General features: G+C 47.0%; 1 protein-coding gene across 2 annotated transcripts; it reads left to right on the top strand.

The window, feature by feature from the left end:
• Positions 1 to 8,027: 8,027 nt before the first annotated feature.
• On the top strand, positions 8,028 to 19,588 carry LOC115187355 (protocadherin-18). Of its 2 annotated transcripts, none has more exons than XM_029746419.1 (4): positions 8,028 to 10,942; positions 11,628 to 11,716; positions 12,171 to 12,340; positions 18,794 to 19,588. In XM_029746419.1, the coding sequence occupies exons 1-4, from the start codon at positions 8,447 to 8,449 to the stop codon at positions 19,579 to 19,581; spliced, it is 3,543 nt and encodes a 1,180-aa protein (XP_029602279.1). In that variant the 5' UTR covers positions 8,028 to 8,446; the 3' UTR covers positions 19,582 to 19,588. The 2 variants fall into 2 exon arrangements, with proteins under 2 accessions (XP_029602279.1, XP_029602280.1); XM_029746420.1 differs by having other exon boundaries at positions 11,661 to 11,716.
• The last annotated feature ends 481 nt before the right edge of the window (positions 19,589 to 20,069 follow it).

Here is a 20,069-nt window from a genome sequence, read left to right on the forward strand (position 1 = left end):
TGACGTGCCGGCGGTATCGTCTATAGGGGTCGATAGGGGTCTATAGGTGTCTATAGGGGTCGATAGGGGTCGATAGGGGTCGATAGGGGTCTATAGGGGTCTATAGGGGTCTATATGGGTCGATAGGGGTCTATAGGGGTCTATAGGGATCACCCATCACAGTTCAACAACAGGAGGAAGACCATTATTAATAAAGTGCTGAGGGTAAAAAGGCTTAACTTTAAAACAAATTGTATATAAATTCACAATAAAACATGCAAACTGGATCAATTAAACAATTAAATAAATAATGAAATAAATAATGAAATAAGTACATCATTGGAAATCCCCCCAAGGGATGAAGGGATTAAGTGCTATGTTAAAGTGCATAATATAATAAAATTCAATACAAAATTTTCAAAAAGAAACCATACTGAGCAAATAAATGCATTATTTTTTATTGAACTTAAGGTTAGGGGTAAGGGTAAGAGTATGGGTCAAGGAAAATATGTATTTTCTTTTCAGCGGAACAAGACTGTGTGTGTGTGTGTGTGTGTGTGTGTGTGTGTGTGTGTGTGTGTGTGTGTGTGTGTGTGTGTGTGTGAGTGTGTGTGTGGATTTAGTCTGCCTGTATGTGTAGCTGTGGCTTGACTTCATTTGTTCTGTCTTCTATGCACTGGTACTTACAAGTCAGCTAACATGTCATAACTGAAACCGGATGGGGGAAACGGAAACCCTTTATAACATCCAACACGTGTAGATGCTCAGCAAGCTACCCACTGACGAACCACCCACTTACATCAGTTACTTACCACAGTTAAAAGAGTCAACTGCATTTCAGGCCGTCAGGCAGTCATTGTAAATAAGAACTGGCTTGCCTAGTTAAATAAAGGTTCAATTAAAAAACAAAAAACATATTGACTTGTAAATATGTTTGCATATGTTTAGCTCACATTACACTAGATATTTCCATTAAAGTGTACCAACTCATACTGCTATTTTTAACTATTGTCTTTTCATAATGACTTTAGAACATCCACCAATCAACCTCTTCCACTTTCAGCAACATCCATTTTGTCCTCTGTTAAACCAGTACAGTATAATGGAATGCAACGGAATTAGAATTCTCAGATAGAACATTCCTCGGGATTGGGTTCCATTTCAGAATATTGTCCTCGGCTGCATTCTAATCTGCCTCAGACAAATTAGCTGTCAATCACCAGACTTCGTCGGGGACGATGGGGGAGTGAGTGAGTCCCTCACAAATCAACAACATGCCAGTCATTGTTGGAATGTGTCTAACATCCAATTGCATTTCACCCTCCATCTAATAAACAGCTAACTAGCTACATTATGTTTTCACCTCTCATGGCAAGGTGACTTCTAAATGTCTCTGTCTGTGTCTGGGGAGTTCACTATTTTAATCATATCCTGATGAAGACATGTTTGTGCTGTTGGTGAATCGAAACCAGGTTTTTGGATCTGTTTTCAGAAAGCTACAGTATCAGTCAAAAGTTTGGACACACCTACTCATTGCAGGGTTTTTCTTTATTTTGACTATTTTCTACATTGTAGAATAATACTGAAGATGTCAAAACTATGAAATATCAGACATGGAATCATGTAGTAACCAAAATAAGTGTTAAACAAATCAAAATATATTGTATATTTGATATTCTTCAAATTAGCCACCCTTTGTCCTTGAATGAGTAGGTGTGTCCAAACTTAAGGCTGATACTGTATGTGCTTCTTTGAATGTTTGATTGCACGGTCTACTACATTCTATACACTCAATTCATTATCCATTTAGTCTCACAAATCGACGTATTATTATATTTATTATTAGTAGTAGTAGTAGATTACATGTGACTACCTAACTATTGAACATGTCTCTCCTTGTAATGGTTTTACTTGTAAGGACAAACAAGGACAGTGGTAGTGATAATTACCCAGACGATGTCCCAGTGAGACAGCCCTGTGAAGGGTCCAGACTGGTGGGGGTGTGTGTTTATGGGATTCAGTCAGTCAGCTGTAGTGGTAGTCATGATGTCTATGGTTTATTGCTTTTTTTGTTATGCTATGTTCTCATGTTAGTGTGTGTGTGTGTGTTTGTGTGTGTGTGTGTGCGTGTGTGTGTGTGTTTCTGTGTGTGTGTGTGTGTGTTGTGTCTGTCCTTCCCTCAGATGCCTGCATGGTTTATTCTGTCACGACTCGAGGGGAGGTGAAGGGTTATATCTCACCTCAGCAACACTCACTGTCTGGGCCATTCAGTGTGTGTGTGTGTGTGTGTGTGTGTGTGTGTGTGTGTGTGTGTGTGTGTGTGTGTGTGTGCGTGTGCGTGTGCGTGTGCGTGTGCGTGTGTGTGTGTGTGTGTGTGTGATTGAATCATCAGGAGATGGCCAGACCAATGTGAATCATACATAGAAACAAGGCCAGAGAGAGATGAGAGAACACTAAGTCTGTCTCTCACACACACACACACACACACACACGTACACACACAAACACACAAATGCACACACACACACTAACATGAGAACATAGCATAACAAAAAAAACAATAAACCATAGACATCATGACTACCACTACAGCTGACTGACTGAATCCCATAGACCTCATGACTACCACTACAGCTGACTGACTGAATCCCATAGACCTCATGACTACCACTACAGCTGACTGACTGAATCCCATAGACCTCATGACTACCACTACAGCTGACTGACTGAATCCCATAGACCTCATGACTACCACTACAGCTGACTGACTGAATCCCATAGACCTCATGACTACCACTACAGCTGACTGACTGAATCCCATAGACATCATGACTACCACTACAGCTGACTGACTGAATCCCATAGACATCATGACTACCACTACAGCTGACTGACTGAATCCCATAGACATCATGACTACCACTACAGCTGACTGACTGAATCCCATAGACATCATGACTACCACTACAGCTGACTGACTGAATCCCATAGACATCATGACTACCACTACAGCTGACTGACTGAATCCCATAGACCTCATGACTACCACTACAGCTGACTGACTGAATCCCATAGACCTCATGACTACCACTACAGCTGACTGACTGAATCCCATAGACATCATGACTACCACTACAGCTGACTGACTGAATCCCATAGACATCATGACTACCACTACAGCTGACTGACTGAATCCCATAGACATCATGACTACCACTACAGCTGACTGACTGAATCCCATAGACATCATGACTAGACTAGAATAGGAATATAATATAATAGGAATATAATATAATAGGACTATAATAGGAGAGAATAGAATAGGACAGAAAGGACAGAATAGAATAGGACAGGATAGAATTGGACAGAATAGAATTGGACAGAATAGAATAGGACAGGATAGAATAGAATCAAATAAAATGGAATATAATATAATAGGACATACTAGAATAGAATAGGGCAGAAAATAAAATAATAGGACAGAATAAAACATATTAGCACAGAATATAATAGAATAGAATTGGACAGAATAGAGTATAATAGAATAGGACATACTAGAATAGAATAGGACAGAATAGGACAGAATAGATTAATAATAGAATAGGACATAATAGAATAGAATAGAATAGGACAGAATAGAATAGAATAGGACAGAATAGAATAGAATAGGACATAATAGAATAGAATAGAATAGGACAGAATAGAATAGAATAGGACAGAATAGAATAGAATAGGACAGAATAGAATAGGACAGAATAGATTAATAATAGAATAGGACAGAATAGAATAGGACAGAATAGAATAGGACAGAATAGAGTATAATAGAATAGAATAGGACAGAATAGATTAATAATAGAATAGGACAGAATAGAATAGGACAGAATAGAATAGGACAGAATAGAGTATAATAGAATAGGACAGAATAGAATAGGACAGAATAGAATAGAATAGGACAGAATAGAATAGAATAGGAGTTGCTATGGATAAGGATAGGGGGAAAATTCATGATGAACTTGAAGTTCAAACTGACAGAACAGACTAATGTATGACACTTGAAAAAGATGCTCAAATAAGAACAGCATAGTTGGACACACATATAACCATTTAAGAATGGGGATGATAACAACATTACTGCAAGTAAAATCTCATTATGCCCAAACCAGATGAAGCATGAATCTCACATGATGTCTATGTAATATAATCCCATAGCTGCAGTGTAGGAAGAGGAAGACAACCATAGAGGTGGGATGTAGTAGTGGGGGAGTATAGTGGCCTAGTGTCAAAAGGGTAAGGGGTAATTTAACTCTAATTGTGTGGTAGCAATACCAGCCTAAATGTGTGGTATGATGTGCGTGTGTATGTGTGTGTGCGTGCGTGCGCGCGCGCGTGTGTGTGTGTGTGTAAGCGGTAATACCAACCTAATTAACGTCATGTGTTTTGAGTGTCTGGAAACACCACTGCCCTACAGTAATTGGCCCTCATCACCAAGAGCAGAGAGGCCTTTTCAAGTACATTTGAGGTGCAATAAATATGTCGCCCAAATGGCAATATGCTGCCCCGAAAAGCCTGCATGTGTGCCCGCAACACAACCACATGGCACCGTCGGCGCCATACACGAATACAAGCCAACAGACTATTATATCCGGGTAGATAGACAGACACATTCGTGGCCAACGAGTCATAAAGCAATAAACTCCTATAAAATGGTCAATGAAAGAAAGGGAGAGGGGATGGATAGAGGGAAAGTGTTGGGGGTCACGGATGAATAACAATTTGGTATTGTTTGGATGGGGGTGGGTCAACCAGGCAGGGGTCTTCGGATCAGCACCTCTGAATGAAGTTGGGGTGCACGCACACGCAAGCACGCACGCGCACACACCCGGAGAGAGAAAGACAGACACCCCTTCTGGAATCTGCGCTGGCCGCTAATTGAATGAACGACAATGCGGGCAGACGAGCCGACAGATGCTCGCGTGCCTTTACAACCCAACAGCAGCCTTATTGGTTGGCACGACGTAGTCTACTGGTGGCGCATTCCGTTTGTCTCGACCATTCTAGAACACAGAGAGACCAGACCGCCAGATTCGATCCGAACGCCGTTGCTATGGAAAACGCTCCACCTGCTGCTCCCATTGTCCCAGGGGGAGGGAGACTACGGCAGAGAATAGGGATGAATATCAATGACAGCAGTTGAATTGGCCCTACGACTTTATGGCTACGAGATAACTACAGCACTGGTCTTTTGTTGGACGCCCCATGATTACATCACAAATAGTCACCAGATTATATGTGTTGTCTGTTTTCTCCTGTTTTGTCACTTTATCGATTCATTGACCTGCATTGATTATCCTATCTATACCATTGATTATGCGTTCTACACCCTCGACTGGCCTTCCAACTAAATGAGTTTATTGTTTGACTCTTTCTAAAAACACATTTGCCACACCAGAAAACATCTCACTTCACATGCTTTGTAGAAATCACTTTCTTAACTTTTCTTTAATACATTGCTTCTATTCTTCCGTTAATACTTCATTCGCCACTTAAATGATAAAAAAAGAGATGTGATTATTTTTGATGAGGTAGCGTGCCTTAACGTATTAAACTGACTTCAGCTTTAACATGAATTCTAGCCTGCAACCCTTTTCTTCATGGCTACATCAATTGTTTTATTCCTCACGCGGAGTTTAAAACATCCCCTCTTTCTTTCTTCTGTTTCTTTTCTCTTTTTATTCTCCTCTTTCCATGAACTCGGGAGGACTTTCGCTTCTTTTGTTCCCGAAAATGTGATTAGCACCCTGGCGCGCGAGGTATAATTGCATTACGGTCTTTGTGGGCTTCTCGGGCTCTATGGAAAGCACCGGTCCGGTATCAGCGCTGGTTAAATAGTCTACGAGACAGAGACTTGGTCGGCAAAATGTGCAATGGAAGAGAGAACAAGCAATTCAAAGGGAACGTTTTGCAAACACAGTCAGAGCCATGAATAGAATAATTAAGATTAAGATAAAGTTTTTACGCCAATTTAAGATCGAGAGGGGTAAAATGTGCACCTTCTGTCGATGTCAGTGCACGTTTTGGGAATCAGATAACTCCTTATTAAGCAAATGAATGGAACACTATAGAACGTTTGCAGATGCGTTGGAATCAAATAGAACGTTCCACCCAACTGAAACCAACAGACGTAGTTTAACGTTGATATTCATGACTGTCAGTGAGTGTTTATCTGCCATATCTCATATTGACATTAATGGCGAGGAAGCGGGACAAACTTTATTCATATATTTGTTGCTTTGTTTAATTCTTGTCCACCTGATGGACTTGTAGCGTCTTGTCTTGCATGGTACCATGTAGGCCATGCATAAAGTTGCACCACTTTTTACCCAATTATCAAACTCCATTATGTATGGGCTCCATGTGTGGGGTGTGGGGAGATGGAATGAAAGTGGGTGAGATATTCCATGCATGGTTACACGGGCAAATCCACAGATGACCCCATGTTTTAGGAACAACTTCGAGATGTTGATGTTTGAGAAACATGGATGGAAGTCGAATTCTGACGTGAGAATGTGAGAGCTTGTAGGTCTCTACTCGTAAACAGACGATTTTGGATAAGTGCCCGTATGTATTGTGTGCGTTTAGACGACTGCGTGAAAGAGACGCAGTGATTTAAAACGGCCACGTCAACAGATGATTGCGTAATCTTACAAGATAGGCTAAAATATGTTGGATACGTTCCCAAACATGATGTGCACGGTGAGCCTAAATAATTAGCTTAGCCCCCGTTTAAAGACTAAAACGCATCAAACATTTTTTTAAAAAAAAGGCCAATTGTTGTGGTCTGTCTCGGAGTCGTACGGTGACAGGCTCATTTCACTCGGTTATCTGAATGCATGGATGGAGGGGAGTGAGTTGGAACCGTGTCCTGAATAGCACCCTACTCCCTTTATAGTGCACTGCTTTTGACCGCTGCCACATGGCTCTGGGTAAAAGTAGTGCACTATGTAGGCTGCCATTCAGTACGCGCAGCCTTAGAGACGTGTTTGGTCGGGTGCAATGACTGGAGTTGGGGTGTCAGCCAGACCGTGCCAGATGGTCGTGGGTTTGGTCGGGTGTAATGACTGGGGTTGGGGTGTCAGCCAGACCGTGCCAGATGGTCGTGCGTTTGCGCAGTCCCAGTTGCGCATGTTCGTCTCGTTTTTTAAATATTTTGCATGCATGGATGTACATGTTTGATGAGAGAGAATGGGATACTGTTTGTGTGTGTGAGTGTGTGAGTGTGTGTGTGTGTGTGTGTGTGTGTGTGTGTGTGTGTGTGTGTGTGTGTGTGTGTGTGTGTGTGTGTGTGTATGTGTGTGTGTGTGTGTGAGTGTGTGTGTGTGTGTGTGTGTGTGTGTGTGTATGTGTGTGTGTGTGTGTGTGTGTGTGTGTGTGTGTGTGTGTGTGTGTGTGTGTGTGTGTGTGTGTGTGTGTGTGTGTGTGTATATCATTTGGGTATAGCCTATATGCCAGTTACTATAATAACTGATTGGTGAGACTGGTGAAGATAATTCTCCATTCGCTAGTTAGGCCAACACACTTGTGACAGCTCATAATTGGAAACGATATAAATAAGAATGTAGCCTCCACATGTATAGCCTAGCCCTGTCTCCAGTCTGTCTGCTGCAACACACCTAAAACGAGAGACTACTACACTCATACAGAAACCCGACGTCTTCTAACGGCGACTACCAAAACATATAACCGGGAAAACGTCACCAATGAAAGTTCCTCTTGAGTTACTTTACCCTTCCCTATTGTTGAGGCATGCTCTCTCTCTCTCTCTCTCTCTCTGTGTGTCTCTCTCTCTCTCCTCTTCTCATGGGTGAAAGTGAAGAAAGAAAGTGGATGAAGAACCCGAGAGGGTGGAGTTTGCCCCGTCTCCATCTCTCCTCCCCTCTCTCTTTCTCTCCCCTTTCCCCTCGCCTCAGTTTTGAGTGGTCACCGGGTTAGCATTTTATTTAGGAAGCATTTTGTCTTGCTGGGGAGAAGAGAAAGGGACCGCTGTTCCGTTGTAGGGCTGGTTAGATTGAGGAGGGCTATTTTGGGGGAGCCATCAGACGGAGAGAGAGAGCGAGAGAGAGAGCACGGCACCGCACAAAGAGAGGAGCACAGATTTAAGCGGTGCTCTATAGGAGTCTACTCTGAGACTCGCGCAACAGATTTGTATGCGTGGAAGGGATCTCAGTTTGGATGTTGTGTTTTCTAGTAGAAATGACTGCGGAACGCAACCTGCTTTTTTAATGCTCAAACGTGTTTAAATGGGGATATCTAGCCTTTGGAGAATGCGCTGCAATTAGCCTAATGACTGTCGTCGGGGCGCAGTGGATTCGTTAAGTTCATTAGGCTACAATAACGGAATCAGTACTGGCTGCTTAAAGGAGCTATTTTGGAATTGCTTTCAGAATCACCCAAAGGGATTACTTCAAAGATGGAACCTGGTAAAATAATCTGCGTATTTTATATCCGAATATGGATACTTCTCGCCGTTATGGCACTGGCCACGCAAAACGTCACAGGTAAAACATTAAAATATCAAGTTTACGAGGAACAGAAGGTGGGGACTGTTATTGCACGGCTTAAAGATGACGTGGCTGATGTTTTAGTCAAACTTCCAAGTTCTGTGTCTTTGCGCTTCCGAGCCATGCAGAGAGGTAGCACGTCTTTCCTATCCGTGCGCGAGCAGGACGGAGAGATCAGCATCCGTTCCAAAATAGACAGAGAGAAGCTCTGCGAGAAGAACCTCAACTGTTCCATTGAATTCGACGTTCTGACTCTTCCAACAGAACACTTGCAGCTCTTCCACGTCGAGGTGGAAGTGTTGGACATTAACGATAACGCGCCCCAGTTCGCCCGCGCCGTAATCCCCATCGAGATCTCCGAGAGCGCGGCAGTGGGGGCGCGCATTCCCCTGGACAGCGCGAGTGACCCCGACGTCGGGGAGAACTCCCTCGATACTTACTCCCTCGAGCCCAACAACTACTTCAAGATTGACATTCAGAGCAGAACGGACGGGGCTAAGTACTCGGAGTTGGTGGTGCTTAGGGAGCTCGACAGGGAGATGCAGCCGGGTTATGAACTTCAGCTGACGGCCTCGGATAAGGGCGTTCCCCCTAAAACCGGTTCTACTCTCCTCAGAATTAGCGTGGCAGATTCAAACGACAACAGTCCTATTTTCGAACAGTCGTCATATGTGATACATCTATTGGAGAATTCACCTGTTGGATCTCTTCTTATTGATCTGAATGCAACTGATGCAGACGACGGAACCAACGCCAAAATCATCTACTCCTTTAGCAGTCACGTGTCCCCGAAAATCGTGGAAACGTTCAAGATCAACTCGGATAACGGCCACCTGACGCTCATGAAGCGCGTGGACTTTGAAAGCGCAACATCATATGACATCGATGTCCAAGCCCAGGATATGGGCCCCAACTCCATGCCAGCACACTGCAAGATCTTCATCAAGGTAGTGGACATAAACGACAACAAACCAGACATCAGCATCAATCTGATGTCCCAAGGGGACAGAGGCAAAGAGGACGCAGCCTATATCTCAGAGGCCGCTCCATTGGATTCCTTCGTGGCCTTAGTAAGAGTGGAGGACCTAGATTCCGCTCTCAACGGAGAGGTTGTGTGTAAACTCCATGGCCAGGGGAGTTTTAAACTACAGAAGACGTACGAGAACAACTACATGATCCTCACTAACGTCTCGCTGGACCGGGAGAAGAGGTCAGAGTTCAGCTTGACGGTCATCGCCGAGGACCGCGGCACGCCCAGCCTCTCCACCATCAAGCACTTTACCGTGCACGTGCTGGATGAAAACGACAATGCTCCGCGCTTCCAGAAGGGACGCTATGAGGTATTCAGATCAGAGAACAATGCCCCTGGTGCCTACCTGACGTCATTATTGGCAACCGACCCCGACCTGGATGCCAACAGCCAGGTGAGCTACTTCCTGGTGGAGAACACCGTTCACGGGAGCTCTATCTCCACCTTTGTCACCATTGACCCGTCCAACGGCGCTGTTTACGCCCTCCGCACGTTCGACCGCGAGGACGTCAGCCGGATATCCTTCGTAGTCCAGGCCAAGGACGCCGGGGAACCCTCGTTGCTGAGCAACGCCACCGTCGTCCTGACGATCCTGGACGAAAACGACAACCCGCCGGTCATCGTGGTTCCGCAGCTCTGGAACCTCACGGCCGACGTCCCCATCTCCAAGTTCACCGAGGCCGGTGGCCTGGTTACGGTCGTCAGGGCAACCGACCGAGACACCGGCGTCAACGCAGAACTCACATGTTCAATCACTGCCGGCAACGAGGAAGGCTTCTTCTCTATGGATCCTAGAACGTGCGAGATCAGCGCCAACGTTAGCCTCGACGCGTTTCCCCGCGAGTTTGCGGAGCTCACCGTCCTGGTCAGTGACCACGGTTCCTTGCCCCAGACCACCAAGGCCGTCCTAAAGATCAGCCTCTATGAGAACATGGAGGGCCACGTGCAGGTGCTGGACCAGGGGGAGACGCCGCTTGACGCCTCCCTCATCATCATCATGTCCCTGGGGGCCATCTGCGCTATGCTCCTGGTCATCATGGTCATGTTCGCTGCCCGCTGCAACCGAGAAAAGAACGATAACAGGAAGTCGTACAACTGCAGGGTGGCAGAGACCAACCACCAGCACCACCCTAAGAAACCGTCACGGCAGATCCACAAGGGTGACATCACACTTGTTCCCACGGTGAATGGGACTCTACCAATCAGAGCGCACCACCGCTCACCCTCGGCCACGCCCCCCATGGACCGGGCGCCAATGGGAAGCCGGCAGAGCCACCACAGCCACCAATCACTGAATAGCCTGGTGACGATATCGTCCAATCATATCCCGGAGAGCTTCGCCCTGGAGTTGGCCCACGCAACGCCACCAGTCGAGGTGAGATACTACAGAACACACAATTCACCTCTCTCTCTCTCTCTCTGTTTCTCTCTCTCTCTCCTTCCCCTCTCTCTCTGTCTCTCTCTCTCTCTCTCTCTCTCTCTCTCCTTCCCCTCTCTCTCTCTCTCTCTCTCTCTCTCTCTCTCTCTCTCTCTCCTTCCCCTCTCTCTCACACACACACACACACACACACACACACACACACACACACACACACACACACACCTACACTCCCCTCCACCATTATTGAATAATCCGTCATAAGTCCTAGCCTCTTGGTAAACAGTTCCTGACTGTCAGTAAATCAATAGTGAAATGACTGTCCATTTAAAACTAGTAGAAATGATTCCAGATATAATCATGGAGCCAGTTTGTCTTTGAGTCTTCACCCTCAAGCCATTATATGACCGTTATTCACTCCTATCCATATTGATTTATCCCCGTCACCCACCCACACCCCATTGTTATTTCTCTCATCCACTTTCTGTCATCCATTTTGGAATCATCATATTTGTCTCCTCACCCTCCTCCGTGTGTCACCACCATCAGAATCACCGTGTGTCGTCCATCTTGTTTTGTTCCTCAAATTGTTGTCGTGTTTTTTCCCTGTGGTCTGTTTCCATCCGTTCTGTTATTCATCCTCCTTTTTTCTGTTATTTTTATTTGTTTATTTTGGATATAGCAAGTCTCACAGCTTCTGTCCATGCTCCATCAGGGCCAGTACCAGCCTAGACCCTGTTTCCGTGGCAACAAATACTCCAGAAGCTACAGGTAAACAAAGCATTCCCCCCAAAATATTGTAACGTTTTGCTCTTTTGAGTTGTTCAATTCCCTTGTGTCCACCACGCTTTTCATTAGTAGCATCAATAAAAACATACATAATGACAGTATGGATCTATATTTGTTAGGCCCTTTTTCTAAGATGGCTCTTTTGTTTATCATGTTTTGAGTTTGAATCATATCAATATCATTCAATCCAAAAGTATGTGGATCACGTGTCTATGTTTCAACTGTAGTGTTGTGAAATGTTTGTTTTGTAGTTCTGTCTACCTATCTATGGTGAGCATTATAGAATGGCTACAACAGCTTTTACCACAAAGAAACACCAACTACATTCATTTTAATTAACTCAATTGTATTTTCACCTCTCTCTCTCTCTCTCTCTCTCTCTCTCTCTCTCTCTCTCTCTCTCTCTCTCTCTCTCTCTCTCTCTCTCTCTCTCTAGGTATGCATTGCAGGACATGGACAAGTTCAGCTTGAAGGACAGTGGTCGTGGGGACAGCGATGCGGGGGACAGCGACTATGACATGGGACGAGAGTCCCCCATCGACCGTCTGCTGGGGGATGGCTTCTCTGAGCTCTACCACCTGGACATGCTCCACAGACTACACCCAGGTCAGTTACATAGAGACATGAGACAGCCATCTTGGTAGAGGCAGGATAGACTATAGTGCTTCTCTGAGCTCTACCACCTGGACATGCTCCACAGACTACACCCAGGTCAGTTACATAGAGACATGAGACAGCCATCTTGGTAGAGGCAGGATAGACTATAGTGCTTCTCTGAGCTCTACCACCTGGACATGCTCCACAGACTACACCCAGGTCAGTTACATAGAGACATGAGACAGCCATCTTGGTAGAGGCAGGATATACTATAGTGCTTCTCTGAGCTCTACCACCTGGACATGCTCCACAGACTACACCCAGGTCAGTTACATAGAGACATGAGACAGCCATCTTGGTAGAGGCAGGATAGACTATAGTGCTTCTCTGAGCTCCACCACCTGGATATGCTCCACAGACTACACCCAGGTCAGTTACATAGAGACATGAGACAGCCATCTTGGTAGAGGCAGGATAGACTATAGTGCTTCTCTGAGCTCTACCACCTGGACATGCTCCACAGACTACACCCAGGTCAGTTACATAGAGACATGAGACAGCCATCTTGGTAGAGGCAGGATAGACTATAGTGCTTCTCTGAGCTCTACCACCTGGACATGCTCCACAGACTACACCCAGGTCAGTTACATAGAGACATGAGACAGCCATCTTGGTAGAGGCAGGATAGACTATAGTGCTTCTCTGAGCTCTACCACCTGGACATGCTCCACAGACTACACCCAGGTCAGTTACATAGAGACATGAGACAGCCATCTTGGTAGAGGCAGGATATACTATAGTGCTTCTCTGAGCTCTACCACCTGGACATGCTCCACAGACTACACCCAGGTCAGTTACATAGAGACATGAGACAGCCATCGTACAATTGCCGTCATTTCCATGGGCCAGTTTACAGACACAAACAAAAGACATGGCTTCCGTGTCCAAGAAACTAGCTTTATACTCTTTGTGTAAAAGTCTTTGGGTGCAGGGCAGTGATGTCACGGAATAGAAAAACCAAGCCAGGTGACATCACCCGCTACAGTAAGACAGTCCTGTTTTCACTAGATATATAACATGACACAGTGATACTCACCGTCATACACAGCACACTAGGCTGCTCACACCAGGTTCTCCCCACCACTAATAAATCATCTATTCAGTTCAGCACCATGGACAGCTGCTCACCACATTTTCCAATCTTCCCCATGCTTGCTTCAACAATACACGTCTCACCTGAATAGTCAAAAGCTGATTTGTAACACCACATTGTATGGCCTGACTCCCAAATGGCACCATATTTTCTTAATAGTGCACTACTTTCCCTATGTAGTGTGCTCAAAAATGGTGCAATATATAGGGAATAGGGTTTGATTTGGGACACATCCACTATTATGTAACAGCCCATTCACTCAGTAGCACAATTGTGCTTCAGCTCTATTCTTCCCCCACAACCTTTAATTTCCAGGGGTTTTATCAGGCAGACATTTTCCTCCATTACCACCCTCCTGATATCTGGCCCTCAGATGGAGTCGTGTCGGTAAACGCCTCCCCGATTTAGACTGTGACTCTCTCTGTCTGTCACTGTGTCGGGTGTGTGTGTGTGTGTGTGTGTGTGTGTGTGTGTGTGTGTGTGTGTGTGTGTGTGTGTGTGTGTGTGTGTGTGTGTGTGGTGTATACGTGTGTGTCTGTGTCGGCTGTTTGAGTGACAGCCCGGCCCTTTCATGTCTGTGCTGAGGAGAATTCACAGTAATTGCTTTTAAAATGATGTTGTTCTCCCCCCTGAGAGCCACAGTCTCTCCTCTTCTCTCTCTTCTCTCTCTTCTGTCTCTTCTCATCTGTCTGTTATTCTTCTCTTTATGGCGAGATGAAGGAGGGAGGGAAGAAGGAGAAATGGAGGAGGGAGGGAAGAAGGAGAGGTGGAGGAGGGAGGGAAGAAGGAGAGATGGAGGAGGGAGGGAAGAAGGAGAGATGGAGGAGGGAGGGAAGAAGGAGAAATGGAGGAGGGAGGGAAGAAGGAGAGATGGAGGAGGGAGGGAAGAAGGAGAGATGGAGGAGGGAGGGAAGAAGGAGAGATGGAGGAGGGAGGGAAGAAGGAGAGATGGAGGAGGGAGGGAAGAAGGAGAGATGGAGGAGGGAGGGAAGAAGGAGAGATGGAGGAGGGAGGGGAGAAGGAGAGATGGAGGAGGGAGGGAAGAAGGAGAGATGAAGGAGGGAGGGAATAAGGAGAGATGAAGGAGGGAGGGAAGAAGGAGAGGTGGAGGAGGAGGGAAGAAGGAGAGATGGAGGAGGGAGGGAAGAAGGAGAGATGAAGGAGGGAGGGAAGAAGGAGAGATGAAGGAGGGAGGGAAGAAGGAGAGATGGAGGAGGAGGGAAGGAGGAGAGATGGAGGAGGGAGGGAAGAAGGAGAGATGGAGGAGGGAGGGAAGAAGGAGAGGTGGAGGAGGGAGGGAAGAAGGAGAGATGGAGGAGGGAGGGAAGAAGGCTAGATGGAGGAGGGAGGGAAGAAGGAGAGGTGGAGGAGGAGGGAAGAAGGAGAGATGGAGGAGGGAGGGAAGAAGGAGAGATGGAGGAGGGAGGGAAGAAGGAGAAATGGAGGAGGGAGGGAAGAAGGAGAGATGGAGGAGGGAGGGAAGAAGGAGAGATGGAGGAGGGAGGGAAGAAGGAGAGGTGGAGGAGGGAGGGAAGAAGGAGAGATGGAGGAGGGAGGGAAGAAGGAGAGATGGAGGAGGGAGGGAAGAAGGAGAGATGGAGGAGGGAGGGAAGAAGGAGAGATGGAGGAGGAGAGGAAGAAGGCTAGATGGAGGGAGTGAGGGGGAGGGGAGATGGACGAGGGAGGGAGGATGATGGAGCTAGGGAAGGATGGAGGGAGGGGAGATGGAGGGAGTGAGTGAGTGAGGGAGGGAGGGAGAATGATGGAGCTAGGGAAGGAGGGAGGGAGGGGAGATGGAGGGAGTGAGGGGGGAGGGGAGAAGGATAGAGCTAGGGAAGGAGGGAGAGGAGATGGAGGGAGTGAGGGAGGGAGCGGAGAAGGATGGAGCTAGGGAAGGAGGGAGGGGAGAAGGATGGAGCTAGGGAGGGAGGGAGGGGAGATGGAGTGAGGGGGGAGGGGAGAAGGATGGAGCTAGGGAAGGAGGGAGGGATTGAAAGAGGGGGATTAACTGTTTTTGAGCCTGATTGAATGGAGTGATTTAATTTGTTTACTTTGTCACTCATCCCAGTAAAAATCGGTTGACCTTTTCGATACCAAAACAACATCTATCTTTCTCAAAAAAATAGTTGGTTCAGATATCTAGAGTTTACAGAGAGTGACATGAGGGAAAGTGTTAGACAGACAACAGAGGGACAGGGTTAGACAGGCAACAGAGGGACAGGGTTAGACAGGCAACAGAGGGACAGGGTTAGACAGGCAACAGAGGGACAGGGTTAGACAGACAACAGAGGGACAGGGTTAGACAGGCAACTGAGGGACAGGGTTAGACAGGCAACAGAGGGACAGGGGTTAGACAGACAACAGAGGGACAGGGTTAGACAGGCAACTGAGGGACAGGGTTAGACAGACAACAGATTGACAGAATTGGACAGGCAACCGAGGGACATGACTAGACAGTCAACAGAGAGAAAGGATTAGACAGGTAAAAGAGGGACAGGGTTAGACAGACAACAGAGTTAAAGGACTAGACAGAGAGGTACATGGTTAGACAGAGAGGTACAGGACTAGACAGAGAGGTACAGGGTTAGACAGAGAGTTACAGGACTAGACAGAGAGGTACAGGACTAGACAGAGAGGTACAGGACTAGACAGAAAGGTACAGGGTTAGACAGAGAGGTACAGGGTTAGACAGAGAGGTACAGGACTAGACAGAGAGGTACGGGGTTAGACAGAGAGGTACAGGGTTAGACAGAGAGGTACAGGGTTAGACAGAGAGGTACAGGGTTAGGCAGAGAGGTACGGGGTTAGACAGAGAGGTACAGGGTTAGACAGAGAGGAACAGGGTTAGACAGAGAGGTACGAGGTTAGACAGAGAGGTACATGGTTAGACAGAGAGGCACAGGGTTAGACAGAGAGGTACAGGACTAGACAGAGAGGTACAGGACTAGACAGAGAGGTACAGGGTTAGACAGAGAGGTACAGGACTAGACAGAGAGGTACAGGGTTAGACAGAGAGGTACAGGGTTAGACAGAGAGGTACAGGACTAGACAGAGAGGTACAGGACTAGACAGAGAGGTACAGGGTTAGACAGAGAGGTACAGGACTAGACAGAGAGGTACAGGACTAGACAGAGAGGTACAGGACTAGACAGAGAGGTACAGGGTTAGACAGAGAGGTACAGGACTAGACAGAGAGGTACAGGACTAGACAGAGAGGTACAGGGTTAGACAGAGAGTTACAGGACTAGACAGAGAGGTACAGGGTTAGACAGAGAGGTACAGGGTTAGACAGAGAGGTACAGGACTAGACAGAGAGGTACAGGACTAGACAGAGAGGTACATGGTTAGACAGAGAGGCACAGGGTTAGACAGAGAGGTACAGGACTAGACAGAGAGGTACAGGGTTAGACAGAGAGTTACAGGACTAGACAGAGAGTTACAGGGCTAGACAGAGAGGTACAGGACTAGACAGAGAGGTACATGGTTAGACAGAGAGGTACATGGTTAGACAGAGGTACATGGTTAGACAGAGAGTTACAGGACTAGACAGAGAGGTACAAGACAAGAAAGAGAGGTACAGGGTTAGACAGAGAGGTACAGGGTTAGACAGAGAGGTACAGGACTAGACAGAGAGGTACATGGTTAGACAGAGAGGTACATGGTTAGACAGAGAGGTACAGGGTTAGACAGAGAGGTACAGGGTTAGACAGAGAGGTACAGGACTAGACAGAGAGGTACAGGACTAGACAGAGAGGTACAGGACCAGACAGAGGTACAGGGTTAGACAGAGAGGTACAGGGTTAGACAGAGAGGTACAGGACTAGACAGAGAGGTACAAGACTAGACATAGAGGTACAGGACTAGACCGAGAGGTACAGGACTAGCCAGAGAGGTACATGGTTAGACAGAGAGGTACATGGTTAGACAGAGAGGTACAGGACTAGAGAGAGAGGTACAGGGTTAGACAGAGAGGTACATGGTTAGACAGAGAGGTACAGGACTAGACAGAGAGGTACAGGGTTAGACAGAGAGGTACAGGACTAGACAGAGAGGTACAGGGTTAGACAGAGAGGTACAGGACTAGACAGAGAGGTACAGGGTTAGACAGAGAGGTACAGGGTTAGACAGAGAGGTACAAGACAAGACAGAGAGGTACAAGACTAGACAGAGAGGTACGGGGTTAGACAGAGAGGTACAGGGTTAGACAGAGAGGTACAGGACTAGACAGAGAGGTACAGGACTAGACAGAGAGGTACGGGGTTGGACAGAGAGGTACAGGGTTAGACAGAGAGTTACATGGTTAGACAGAGAGGTACAAGACAAGACAGAGAGTTACAGGACTAGACAGAGAGGTACAGGACTAGACAGAGAGGTACAGGACTAGACAGAGAGGTACAGGACTAGACAGAGAGGTACAGGTTTAGACAGAGAGGTACAGGACTAGACAGAGAGGTACAGGACTAGACAGAGAGTTACAGGACTAGACAGAGAGGTACAGGACTAGACAGAGAGGTACAGGACTAGACAGAGAGGTACAGGGTTAGACAGAGAGGTACAGGACTAGACAGAGAGTTACAGGACTAGACAGAGAGGTACAGGACTAGACAGAGAGGTACAGGACTAGACAGAGAGGTAAAGGACTAGACAGAGAGGTACAGAGTTAGAAAGAGAGGTACAGGAGTAGACAGAGAGTTACAGGACTAGACAGAGAGGTACAGGACTAGACAGAGAGGTACAGGACTAGACAGAGAGGTACAGGACTAGACAGAGGTACAGGACTAGACAGAGAGGTACAGGGTTAGACAGAGAGGGACAGGACTAGACAGAGAGGTACAGGGTTAGACAGAGAGGGACAGGACTAGACAGAGAGGTACAGGGTTAGACAGAGAGGTACAGGACTAGACAGGCAACAGAGGGACTCGACAGGCATCAGTTAACAACCATCCATTTTTATCAATGTCCCTGGTCTCCTCTCTCCCATAAGTATGGGTCTGTGTCCTCAATGTGTAACCAGATAAAACATGTAGACGGTGTTTTCCAGCTAGCAGTCTGTGTACTGAGTAGTGTCGACAGACAACAGTTATGTAGGCTACTGCATATCAATGCCAATCATACACCTTGACACTGTGTCTTCTCTCTGCTCTCTCCTGTACCGAGCCATGAGACCGTTTAATCAATGTCAAACCAAACATGTTATTTGTCACCAATCTCTGTGTCTCTCTCCTGTCTCCCTTCTCATTCTTCTCTTTCTCTAGCTAGGAACCTGTGTACCAAACACAACGTTAACCCTCTCCCTTCTCTTTCTCTAGCTATGCGCCTATGCACTGAGGAGTGTCGTGTGTTGGGCCATTCTGACCAGTGCTGGATGCCTCCCCTGGCCCTCTCCCTGTCCTCCCCGGCCTCCTCCTCCTCTGACTACCGCAGCAACATGTTTATCCCAGGGGAGGAGTCCTCTAACCAGCCCCCCCACCTCCTTGATGACGACCAGGCTTCCATCGACTCCTCGGAGCGCAGGAAGAGCTTCTCCACCTTCGGGAAGGAGTCTGGGAGTTCTGAGGAGGGAGGGGTCAGTGAAGGGAGTTCCTTGCTTTCGGAGATGAACGGAATCTTCCAGCGCCTGCTCCCGCCGTCACTGGACTCGTACGCCGAGTGCAACGAAAACAACGTTGCTGCCGCGGCAACGGAAAGAGGAAGTGGAAAGGGTGGCCACGCCAAGGTGCTGTTACCGGGCGGCAACAACACCAAAGGCCCCGCCTCCTACCCGGCGGGCGTGGCGGCGTGGGCGGCTAACACCCACTATCTCAACCCCGGAGGCGGCGCTGTCGGCCAAAGCCCATCAAGTCACAACACCAACAACCTCACCAACATGGCCGCCTCGTCCACCTCCTCTTCCTCCTCCAACCAGCCGCCACACCTAAGATGGCTGCCTGCCATGGAGGAGATCCCAGAAAACTATGAGGAGGATGAGCTGGAGAGTATGCTAGGGATGGGGTTCCTGGGGGGGAAGCAGCGCAGTGACAGCCACGATGATATGATGGACGCTAGTGAGTTGGTCACCGAGATTAATAAACTACTGCAGGACGTCAGGCAGACCTAGAGAGAAACGGAGAGAGAGAGGGAGGGAGAGGGAGGGGGGGGAGGGAGGGAGGGGAGGAGAGAGACAGAGATAAGGGAAGGGAAGAATAGCGGAGAAATGCTCTTTTGGACACCCTATAAACTAACAAGTCTTAAGAGTCCTTGTCCATATTTGGTCAGAGCTAGAGAGTTAGGAGAAACACATAGTGACCGTTCAAACTGAAGTCATGCTACTGACTGTTCCATAGGTCTTCTCTGTGCCCAATGAGAGGCCAAGGACCAGTAAACAGGAAATGAACTGATCCTATAGCACTGATGGTTTTTCTGGGATCTTAAGACGTTATTTAAACGTTGGTGAGACGTTTCAATGTTGTTTGGACGTTGTGGTTGGGCCACAGATCAACAAGGCTTGAACCAACGCCCAGAGACAATATTCTAAACTCCTTCATGTTTATAACAATGTGAAAGAACTATGAGAGATATTACTATGAACAGTGTTTGCATTTATAA

The sequence above is a fragment of the Salmo trutta genome, unplaced genomic scaffold, assembly GCF_901001165.1.
Source record: "Salmo trutta unplaced genomic scaffold, fSalTru1.1, whole genome shotgun sequence".
Classification (NCBI taxonomy): domain Eukaryota; kingdom Metazoa; phylum Chordata; class Actinopteri; order Salmoniformes; family Salmonidae; genus Salmo; species Salmo trutta.